The sequence below is a fragment of the Peromyscus eremicus genome, chromosome 23, assembly GCF_949786415.1.
Source record: "Peromyscus eremicus chromosome 23, PerEre_H2_v1, whole genome shotgun sequence".
NCBI lineage: Eukaryota > Metazoa > Chordata > Mammalia > Rodentia > Cricetidae > Peromyscus > Peromyscus eremicus.
Genome location: NC_081438.1, coordinates 21,513,626 through 21,525,893, shown reverse-complemented (window position 1 = coordinate 21,525,893; position 12,268 = coordinate 21,513,626). Strand labels below are relative to the sequence as shown.

The 12,268-nt window shown below is 47.4% G+C and overlaps 1 protein-coding gene across 1 annotated transcript in view; it reads left to right on the top strand.

The window, feature by feature from the left end:
- Positions 1-12,268, top strand: part of Auts2 (activator of transcription and developmental regulator AUTS2) — a 1,127,676-nt gene that overhangs the window by 777,934 nt on the left and 337,474 nt on the right. Inside the window, exon 5 of the mRNA XM_059248932.1 lies at positions 3,399-3,428. Coding sequence (XP_059104915.1) covers positions 3,399-3,428 — 30 coding nt within the window. The remainder of the gene's footprint in view (positions 1-3,398; positions 3,429-12,268) is intronic.

Here is a 12,268-nt window from a genome sequence, read left to right as displayed (position 1 = left end):
GCTTGAGACTTCAGTACCACGTAAGGTAAAAAGCAAGAGAGAGGTTGCCCTCCGCCCCCGGGAGAACATAGCTACCTCCCCTCATCCCCATCCATCCATGGTTCTAGACCTTCAGGGTCTTCATCACCCACTTCCCGTCTCCACTCGACTCATCTGAAATGATAGAGAAATCACAAGAGTGTCAGTACAGACATAACTGCTGTTGGAAGTCTGGTTGGAAATGATGCCCTTGGACTTGACGAAGTTGCTGTCAGTCACTCCGTGTCTGGTAACCCTGTATCGCCAAGGAGGCAGAGGGAGAAGTAGATGTCATCATCCTTCCAATCGTCACCCCAGGGCTTGGGAAAGTAGAGGTGGGAGGATCAGGAATTCAAGGCCATCCTTGGTCATGGAGCAGGTTCAAGGCCAGCCTGGAATACATGAAACTTTGACTCAAAAACAAAGACCAAAAAAAAAAAAAAAGTCAGTGTAAGTTCCTAAATGCTCTCAGTACTGAGGCAGTGGTCTCCATGCACAACCAGTGGAGATTTTATTAGCATCTCTTGGTAGCACTTGGAAGGGTAGATTGAGCAATAATAACGAGGAGTCTCTTCTGACATGGGTTCAGTGGCTCAATGATGTCAGATGTCTCTTCCTTTGTTCTCTCCATCTTCTTTCAGCATGGAGGCTTTTGGGAGACTTTTTCAAAATGACTGCTATAGATGCACACAACACATCCTCACCTAGGCAGACTTGAAGGCAAGAGGCAGGAGCTGCCTACCGTTCACTGAGACTCTTTTAAAAAAAAATATTATGTGTGTGTGTGTGTGTGTGTGTGTGTGTGTGTGTGTGTGTGTGTGGTGTGTGCCTGCATGCACGCTTGTGCTATGAAGCACGTGTGGAGATCAGAAGACAACTCCAAGGAGTCTGTTCTCTCCTTCTACCCTGGGATCTGGTGATTCAACTCAGGTCATCAGGCTTGTATGGCAAGTGCTTTTACTCTGTGAGCCATCTTGTAGGCCCAGGACTCTTCCTCTCCTCCTTCTTCCCTACCTCAGCATCCTCTGCAGACTTCACCTCTCACTTGACCAAAATGGTTCTCCTCGCCACCCAAGAATGTAAGGAAAAAGTGTGTGTTGTGGGGGGAGGTATTGCCTTTTTGAACTCTAGAAGATGTGGGCTTGGGAGAAGAGAACTATGGCTCTCTGTCCTGCAGAGGCAATTCTGTTCCGTTTCCTGTTTCCCCTGATGGCTCCATCTGCTCCCATATACAGGTGGCCACAGTAAAAACCCTGGCACCCTCCGAGACTCACCTGCCGCTTGCTCTCCCTAGCCGTGGATTACCATGACCCATCAGCTCTCACTGCAGATCTGCTGAGCCATCTGCTTCACCCTCTCTCATACCAGGCGGGCATAGAAAGTGTCCTAGTTGCCAGACTGCTCCCCCTGTGACCATCTCTCTTCCTAGTGGGTGCTCTTTTTCCACCACCCATGCAGAGTGATCCCACCTGCACACCACATTGGGTGAACCACAGAGCAGCCTGAAGCTCGGTCCTGTGTCTCATCTTGGTGGATTCCAGCTCAGCAGGGCCTCTCCAGGGCTATGACGTGAAGGCATACATGTGATCACATCTCTCAGTGTTTAACAAACGCACCCTTTATTATGTATACGTATGTGTCCAGGCATACCTGTGTTCACATGCTATAGAGATCAGAAGTCAATTCTGGAAGACTTTCCTCAGTCCCTGTCCATCGTGTTTATTGAGGTTCTTATCCCTGGGACCTGGGACTTACCGAGTAGGCTAGTCTGCTTGGCCAGCAAGCCCCAGGCATCCTGTCTCCTCTTCTCCAGCACTAGGATTACACATGTAGGCTCCATGTTGATTTTTGTACATGGGTCCTGAAAACCATCTAAATTCAAGTTCTGTGGTTGCTCAGCAAGCACGTTGGCAGCTGAGTTGTCTCACTGACTCTGTTGTTCAGCCCATCGTTTATTAGCAAAACACTCTTGGTTTTTAGAAGAGTGTTTGTTCTCTGTTTCCCTCTGCTTCTGTCAAGAAACCCAAAAACTGGGAGATAATTCTCTTTCTTTGGTTCTCCCAAACCTCGAGAAGCAGGCTTATCACACTACTTAGTACTCTTGCTGCATCACCTGTGGGACGTTTACCTTCGAATCCCGGACATCAATATTAGTCACTCTCCTCATTGCTGTGACAGAATAATAGCAACTCGTGAAAGAGCTTATTTTGGCTCACAGTTCAAGGGTATAGCCCACCATGGTGGAGAAGGCATAGCCGTAGGGGTGGGAGATGGGCGGTCCCTGTCTTGGTCACTGTTCCGTTGCTGTGAAGAGACACCATGGCCAAGGCAGTTCTCATCAAAGAAAGCATTTAACTGTAGGTTTGTTATAGTTTCAGAGACTAGTGCATTCTTGTCATGGCACGGAGCGTGGCAGAGCCCAGGCAGAAATGGAGAACTGGGAGCTCTGTATCCTGATCCGTAGGCAGGGGGGCAGGGGGCGGGGGATGACACTGGGCTTGGCATGAGCTTTTGAAAGTTCAAAACCTACCTGCAGTGGCACACTTCTTCCAATAAATCCATGCCTCCTGATCCTTCTAATCCTTTTAAACAGTGCCCCTCCCTGGTGACCAAGCATTCAAATATATGAGCCTTAGGGGGGCCGTTCTTACTTTAGTACCACAGTCATATTGCATCCTCCATCAAGAAGCAGCAGAGAGAATTGAGTGCTCAGCTCCCTCTCTCCATTTTATTTAGTCCAAGGCCTCAGTCCATGGGATGGTGCCACTCACCTTTAGGGAGACTCTTCCCTCCTCAGTTAATCCAGCCTAGAAACTTCCTTGTGGACATGCCCAAAGGTGATTCAAGATCCTGTCAAGTTGATAGTCAATGTTAACCATCACAGTGTCACCTGTGTTGAGTCTTGCCCCCGGGGCTCAAAGTCTTGGCAAGAGATTTCCATGAACAAAGCTTGTTTGCTTCCCGAGAAAAGATTCAGCAGAAAGACAGCCACTCCCCAAAGCTGAAGGCAGAGCACGTTCTTCTGCAGAAGTAATTTTTGTTCCAGAACCTTCGGAAGGATCTTGAGTCCCCTTCATCCTGTGGCAGTGTTATCCCCTAGCTGGGTGTCCCCTAGACTTTCATAGTTTTTTGTATGGTGGAGTCTCTTGCTGTGTGGACTCCAGGCATCCCAGGGCACTGGCACGAACTGACAGAATGGATGTTGTCTGTTATCCAGCAGCGTGTTCCTTGTTCAGCACTGAGAGCTGTAGAGCACTTTGGAGCCCAGAGATGTCTCCTCTTTCCTATGTTTGCCCTGCACCCCGCCCCACCCCACCCCCCACCCCCGCAGATTGCATAATCACCACACTGACCTTTATTCTTTTTGTCTTCCTTTTTAGTGCGACAGTGACAGCGACCAGGAAGAGAAGGTAAGATGCCGCCCCCCTCCATTGCAAATATATTACACGAGGCCCTGTGTGCACCGTCACACTCCTGCTGACACCTATTCCCTCCTGAAGGATGTCTTATTGTTCACACTGTGACATTTTCAATAAGATAGACTGTGCCAAACCTGTGACATCCACCTCTTTGAAACATGCCCCTTCATGTCTCCTGTGTGTCACACCAAGTTTTCACTTCATGGATGATGACTCATAGACCCCCAAAACACTTAAAGGGGAATTGATTTTCTTTTTCTTTTTCTTTTTTTTTTTTTTCTTTTTTTTTTTTTTGGTTCAGAATGGAAGTATTCACCTTTCCCCTGTGTATTTATAATGTCATTTCTACCTCCATTTGACTGGCCTCTGTGCTTCCTCTTGCTTTTCCATAGCTTCCTAATAGAAATGTCAGTGGTATGCCCCTAGGAATTTCCTCACAGGGCAATGTGGACAGGGTGGTCAAGGGGACTCTGCTTTCTTCTGTGGGTTGGTGTTGGGGGAGGGGCGTCTCCCTAACAGGTACACCCTCTCCCTGGAGGTTGAGGCCCAGCCTCAGTGTACACAGCTCAACAAGGATGAAGAAGAAACCCAGGCTTTGAGCCTCCAGAAGATGGACTCCAGAAGCTGTAAAGTAGGTTTTCTGTTGACTAAAGCAAAAGGTTTGTGGGTATGCTTTTTCCTTCCTAGCCGTTGACGTCTGCCAACCAAGTCAAGTGTTTTTCCATTTTCAATGATGCCTTGTGTAACTTGAAAACTTACCCAAGTCTCAGAATATACGGACTGCATGGTACCAAAACAGTTGGCCGGTCCTCCCTTCCCCTGTGTCCTGCTCAGTGATTTTCACCTCCTCCGTGCTGGCTGATCCTCCCCAGAATCCCATGGTTCATGTATAGTGATTGTTCCCCATCCATCTCGGACTCTCTCCCTCCGCCTCCATAACAGCCTCCAGGAGAGATCGGAAGGCTCCTGTTCGCCACTGTCATTAATTTGAATTCAGCATATGTAGCCGGTTATAAAACTCGAGACATCATCATCTGAGCAGGTCAAGCATATTCAGATGAAGACAAATGGTGCTTATTTGATTTCCTTAAAATCAGGAAATGAAAAAAGTGCTCTCTGGAGAAATCACGCTCCGCCTGACTTGGATGATAGACCAGCACGTGTCCCCCAGATAAGAACAGGCTCTCGCCTGGAGGTTTTTATCTCTGAAGGACGGCCAGGACTGTCAGCTTGCTGACATGTGCATTATCCATGTCATTTTAAACAAAGTGACCTATGGAAGGGTGCGCCGTGCTGTGACATGGTAATGGGCTGTTGGATGACAGCGGAAGTACACACTGGATAGGGGGCTGAGGGCTGTTCTTTTGTTTAACTGACAAGTTGAAGCTTCCTGCCTCCAACCCTCAGGAGTGAATTTTAGCTCCTTGGAAGTAGGACCTCGGGTATCTTGGGCAGCCAACATGTGTCGGGGATGGGTAACAGCATGCAAAGTGCAATGGATGCCCACACTAGCCCCAAGGTCACGTGGGCATATGGCAAAAGGAGCTATAATTCTTTGCGGGTGTCTCTGACACCCAGGAAGGTGCTGAAACCTTTTGACCACTTCGAGAGCTCTATAGGCTATCGAGAACTGATCCCACGTCTCTGAGAGGGTGGGGTTTATTCAACGTCTTCCTCTCTGAGCACAGTTGTGTGTATGCATCTTCCTGTATGAGCGGGTGCATGCGTGTGTGCATCTTCCTGTGTGCTCAGAGGCCAGAGGACAACCTTGGGCATCATCATCCTGGTGCTGTCTACCTGATTTTTGATGAACTCTTGCTCGCCTGGAGTTCATTCAGTAGGCTAGGCTTGCTGGCCAGCAAACTGCAGGGACTTTCCTGTCTCTGCCTGCCCAGCACTGTGAATACAAGTCTGTGGGCTCTGGGCATTGAACTCATGTTTGAACAGCCAACACTTCCAAGCACATTCTTTCCCCTAGCCCGTGCATTTTTTATTTAAGAAGCCTGATGGTGCATACCTGTCATCCCAGCATTTAGGAAGCTGAGGCAGGCAAATTGCAAGTTCCAAGCCATCGTGTGCTACCTAAGGAGACTCTATTTCAAATACATAAAGTGAATTCCATATTGATGCAGTCTGCAGTTGTCGGGGAAGGTGGTGACTATTCCTCTTTGTCGTTCCACTGAGTAGTTTGCTCTTGGCCTTGGTCACACCTCAGTAACTACCCTAGGCCTGGTCTCCACTCCAGGTCCCTTACCCTGGAGTCTCTGGGGACCTCAAACATTATTAACAGCATCTGCAGACTCCGGTAGCTTCTAGAATGGAGCTGCTTGTTGCTTGTGGGCATTAGAAGCAGCAGAGGGGGACAGTCAAGGTGGTTTGAAGCATCAGCATGGAGCTAGACAGAATGAATGGGTGGGGCAAGGGGAGTACCAGTCTATGAGGAGAGTAAACAGGCAGGTCCAAGGGTGGGAAGGCAGTGGGAGGGCAAGGGGCATTAGACACATTCTTCTTATGCATGGTATATCCCCTGCCTACACACTGGGCTGTATTTCGATTGCACCTTGAAGATCACCACGCAGGCCTTTGTAACTGGGAGCCGCACTTGACACTCATCTGTGCTATCCCTGCCCCAATGGGTGTTTCTCTAGGGGTTCCCAGCAGGAGCCCGGGAGCCTCTAATTGCACCCGTGCCTGCCTGGCCCTGGTGTAGTTAACTCTGCCAGACTTCTCCTTTTCCAGCTGAGACAGGAGAATGTTTATCACTGCCGCCGACCTGAACACCATTCTCTCTGCTTCGCAGGGGCCCTGTCAGCTTGCTCTATGGCAGCGCCTTTCCCTGTAGCCCCTCAGCCCACCAGGGCACTTGCTGGCACCACTTTGGAGGATTTGAATACAAATATGAATTGCTAAATAGTGGAGTAGATGCCACTCAGCATCCTGGGATCCCTTCAGCAAGTCCCACTGGGGATGCTGTTGTAGCCAAAAGTGAGACTTGCGGGAGGGACCTGGTGGGAATTCTCTCCGGAAGACCTGTCATTCTTACTCCGTGGGGATCCGCAGAACCGGCAGTCTAAAATTAGGGTACGGTATTTCGCACAGCTGACTGAATTAAGATAGACTCTGCTTTCTTCTGATAGGAAGCTATAATTTATAAAATGATACCCTTACTAATTAATGTGAAAGTATCTGGGAAAGGGCTGGGAAGTAGAGCCTTTCTGAAATGCTCGAGACAGACTTGCATGTGCAAAGGATCTGATGAGGCCCCACTTGGCGCATCCTCAGCCCCAGGAACGCATTGCACATTAGCAGCAGAGAACCTGGAAGGCTCCTGGGAAGGGAGAAATTGGGTGGGGAATTAAGTAGGCGGTGAACCCAGCATCTTGGATGTGGGATGTCTCTTCATTTGTCATTAGGAACAAGGAAGAGGCAGCACTTGGCCCCCTGATCACCCAAATTAAGCAATTACTCCAATCCCACACTGGAAAAGAATTGCCATCAGGAGAACAGTGAGGTGACAATAGTATTTCTGCATAGTTGGGCTGTATTTTCTTTGGTTTTCTCTTTCCTCTAACACTGGCTGCACCTGCACCGTGTGCAACAATACCCCTCATTTGGTTATGAAGTTAATGTCAGGATTTAAAGTCATAATCTCTCCACCTACCCACTTCTTCTTCTTCTTTTTTTTTTTTTTTTGGCTGTGTGAGCCATGGATGGCTGGTCAGAAGGGATCTCTAATCTCGTTTCTGCCTCTGTCTCTTACTATTCTGTATGCAGGGTGACTCTCGGTGTTGTAATATATGAGATGGGCAGACACCGCCCCACCCATATTCTTGTTGGAGTAGATTGCAGGCTCCCCTGCCTGGGCTCAGTGTTAGCTGGGGGTTGTTTACTAGGCTCAAGGCTCACCTTGGGAGGGAGGAAAGCTGGGCTCTAGCTCACATAGCTTGAGTCCTGCAAGAGACCCAGGGGGCTCCAGGGGAACCCAGGACTCAGCTCTCATCCCCAAGGACACTTCCTGGAACAGACTGCATGGAAGGCCTTAAACCATAAAAGGTTCCTAAAACCGTATCTTTTTAACCCCCTTATCCCAACATATTATCATACAGGCCAGAGTAATGTGGGGCCGTCTTAAAATGAGCAGATAGCCATTAAGTAATAGATGATACAGGTTTTCGCCCCCTTCGCAGCTCTTCCCAGGCATCAGACCCTTCCTATTTACAAGGGAACGTTCTTATTCGGGATTCAGGGGGCCAGATATAGGGTTGTTTGTTTGTTTGTTTTGTTTTTTACCCCCAGAGATAATCTTCAGAAAGCTTCTGAAGTAATGTTTTTCTCACTTTTTTATCTGTTCTTTGAGAATTTCATACAATGTATACTTGTTGTCGTTGTTCATTTGTTTGAGACATGGTCGGTCTCACTGTGTAGCTATGGCTGACTTAGAGGTGTGTGGACCAGGCTGGCCTTGAACTCACAGACATCTGCATGCCTGCTTGCTTCTGCGGGGATTAAAGGTGTGTGCCACCACATTCGGGCTCTCATACACTCTGTATTGATCACACTCGCCCTCTCATCTCTTCCCAGATGCACCCTCCTTCCCTGCTCATCCAACTTTACGTCCTCTTCTGGATTTTTTTTTCATTTTTTTATTGCTGTATTTATTAATTTTTAAATTTTAATGCATCTTTAATTAATATTTAATTAATAATATAATAAATAGGATTATATCAGTTTTCCCCTTCCATTGCTACTCTCCAACGGCCCTCCCCCCATGCCATCCATATCCCAAGAGAATATTTTAACCACAAAACTGAGTCTGGAAATAAAGCTTAGTGGGTAGCACTCTTACTTAGTTAGTATGCCAGGAAACCCTAAGTTCCATCCTCAGCACCACACAAACCAAGCAAAGTGGTCCCTGCCTAGAATCCCAGCTCTTGGGAGGTGGAGGCAGGAGGACCAGAAGTTCAAAGCCATCCTCAGCAACACTTAAGATAAAGTGTTAGTTGGAGGCCATCCTGGGCCACTTGAGACCTTATCTTAAAAAAACAACAACCTAAGAAAAACAAATGTTTTCTGTAATTGTTGTTCGTTGTCATGAGGGAAGGGGGTAACTTTTAAGCAAAGAAACCCATCTTTGGCTTATGTTCCTAATTCAGCCGAGACCACATACACACGTACACGTCACTTGGCTCAGGAAGGACTTTGAAACCGCTGAGAAGTCCGGCTGGAGATGCGGCCTGTGGCTTTGTGCTTAGAGTGGACAAGTCCTATGGCCTGACTGCCAGGCCATGTGTTTACCCTCGCGAAAGTCTGCGCATCCTCAGCAACATTGCAGAAACTGAAAAGGCCCTCCCTGTAGTTCGTGGGGCCTTCAGCCTGGGTTTGGCAGTCAGCTGTGTCCTGATGCAGGGGCTGCAGAGATGGCTTCGGCTGCCTCAGCACACTCGCCACACAGGCATGAGGACCCGAGTTCAAATCCCAGCACCCACATAGAAATACAGATGCGGTCCCATGTGCTTTTAACGCCAGTGCTGTGAGGGATGGGAACAGGAGGATCAGTGGGGCTTGCTGGCTGTCTACCTAGCTGCAGGTCCAGTGAGAGACCCTGTTTCAAGGGAATAGGCCTAGGCCTAGAGTGATACAGAAATATACCCAACATCCTCCTCTGGCCTCTGTGTTGCCATGGAAACACATCTGCGCATATTCCTCCCCTACACACATGCGCGCGCGCACGCACACACACACACACACACACACACACACACACACACACACACAGAGACATGTCTTAATCAGGAGACAGCTGAGATATGCTAACCTGTGTTTCATCCAGAAAAGGAATCTTCACTGTCCAGCTTTCAGAGAAGCAGAACCAATAGCCACCCGCCCCCCCCCCCCAAACAGTAGGCACCGTGGTGGTGGTGTTTGTGGCTGGACCACTTTGCTCAGCACAGGGCAGAAGTAAAGCGTGGGTATTCTGCTGGAGTTGCTTTTTCCTTCCTGTGGGGAGGACATGTAGAAGAGGCCCGGCACTCCAAGCCCGGGTATTCCCCAGCCATCCCAGTATCTGCTTTCGGGGCTCCAACCAATGTACAATCTCTTCCCCAGGCTTCTGCACGACTTTTGCAGTTTGATTTTCTCATAAAAACATTTCTAAGCCATTTGTAAATTTCCTAGCATTTGGGGGGCAATTTCTGCAGTGGTTGGCTGAGTTTCAAGAGCTTTTTCATTTTGGAGTCTCAATTTCCAAAATGCCTATCAACCTCTCCTTACCCCTCCAATATTATGTCTGGGTTAAGATGACATTTTATTATTCTTCCAGTGTTATTGTGTTTCCAATCGGCTTAATTATCCCCATACCCACCCAAAATTCCTATTGATGCCATCCTCAGATTAAAATTCTGTTGAAAGTTATTTTAAATCCTGAGTCTTGTTATGTTTTTCTTTTTTCCTATCATAGCATTTGCAGGCCAAACTAAAACTGGATGTCTGTGTGCAGTCATCCTGCCAGTGTATATCATTTCATATCCCTGAAAAGCATGGATTATGATACACAGATTGAAATTTTTTATTTCATGGGGGGGGGTGCAGGGTGCATGTGTGCCGTGGCGTCCACGTGCAGAACAGAGGACAGCCAGTGGGAGTCAGTTCTCTCCTCCCACTGGCTGGGGAAAGAGCTCACAACTTCCAGCTTGGAAGCACATGTTTTACCTACTGAACCATCTTAATGGCTCCCCTATATAATATAGATATATAGGTAGGAATTGTTGGGAATTTGTCAGCTCTCTTCTCCTAAACTTTGTTTTCTTGGGGTGAATGGAATGAGGAAGTGTAAGGAGAATAGGATTCCCGCAGATACATTTCATTTTTCACAGTGGTGGATCATAGAGAGGGGCCCTTGAAAACTACTTTCTAATTTCTTTTAGTCAGCCAGCTCCCAGGCTGTAGGTAAACCACCCAGTGGTGCTGGGCCTTGGAATTACTATCTGTAGTGGAGCTGGATGGGTTGACCTTGCATTGGATGTCCTGATTTTTCTGTCTAGCTGTCTACCTCAACAGCTTGACAGAATCCAAAGTATAATAGGTATGTTGTGATGTGTGTGTGTGTGTGTGTGTGTGTGTGTGTGTGTGTGTGTGTGTGTGTGTTTGGGGGGGTTCTTATGGAGCCAAGGATGACTTTGAACTCCAGATCCTCCTGGCTCCATCTCCCAAGTGCTGGGATTACAGGCATTTGCCACTACAACTGGTTTGTGCATTGCTGGGGATAGATTTCAGGCCTTGTGCATGCTAGGCAAACATGCTTCCTGCTGAGCTCTGTCTCCAACCTTATGATTGTCAATGGTTTTCTCTTGCCAAGATGGCAATAATAGTCTGCAAGAGTGGTTTCATCTTTGATATCTTTTGAATCCATGAAGGAGAAAGGCATAGTGGACAGACTTAGGCAGCTGCATGTTGATTCATGTAAGTCACTGAAGGGAATGTGCCTGTGGGTCATTACCTGCCTGCTGCTTCCTTCATCTGGTCATATACATCCACACAGTCTTCTTCCATCATATGCATTGTGGAGTCTGGACTCAGTTGGACCTTCTTGTAAGCAGAGAAACCAGTTCCTTCTCCATTCTTCAATCGTCAGTGTGGATTTGGGAAGGCATAGCAACTGAGTAAAGATCTCACTTACATAATATGTTTCATGAGCTCACGTCATCGGTAACGAGTCTCATTTGACCTATGGAAGGAGTTCTGGAAACATCTGAAGTTGAGCACACGATTCTGCATCCCCATTCTCTTAAGTGAGCCATTGCCTGGGGCTTTACGGCTTCCATGAAAGGATAGTTGCAGAGCCATAGACCAGTGTGCTGGAGTTGATCGCTGTGGGCCTTATGGGACTGTGCACAGACCTTCAGAAACCCAGTACCAAACATATCTGGACTAATGACAGCTTTAATGACAGACCCTAATCAACAGCCTCTTAGGGAAGAGTAGGCTGATCTGTGGCTATCCAAAGTGTCTTTCTTATTCCATGTGAGAGTCGGAGAGTGCTCTGTGCTCAACAGAGATGTGAGAATGTCTCTTTAATCACAGGCAGGTATGTTTGTATGTTCATGTGGCTGCCTCAGTCCCACTGCAACTTCTGCATGGTACATAGCTAACTGTTCCTCAAAACTATGCCATTTCAGTGTGATCAATACAATAAGATATCTGTATTCTGGTATATTACTAACTATCTCAACTCTATTCTATAGAGAAGTCTCAAAACCTACTTTGAGGAGGTTTTTCAGTTGATAAAGTGCTTGCCTTGCAGGCATGAAGACTAGGCTCTTTTCCCTGTACCCATGTTAAAAAGCTGTGCATGGTGGCACATGCGCGTAATCTCCGTGCTGAAGAGGCCGAGTGTTGTCTTCTGGCTTCTAAATGTATATGCACATGGATGCATATTTGCATGCGCACATACACGCACACAGAGGTCCCATAATTCACTGGATGAATGTGCTTTTTCTTATTATTAATGCTACATCTGAAAAGTTTCCCCTTGTGTCTGTCCATTGTTGAACTTTTCCTAATCAGATTGGTAGCTGCCAGCTATGGAACTATATGACATCTTCAATTCCATGAGGCCAGAAGCAGCTTTCTCCAGTGTTGTCCCAAACATGGCTTGACTTATGATCTATCAGAGGCAGGGGAGTGGAGCATATGAAACACAGATTGACTGGGAACCCTTGGAATATACAGTTGTAGTGTCCAGTGTCCAAGATCAGTGTGGATTTTGGTTTGTTTGGGGTGTTTCTAATGACTTTTCAAGGTTCTGAGTTCTTGCTATCAACAAGTAGATGCTA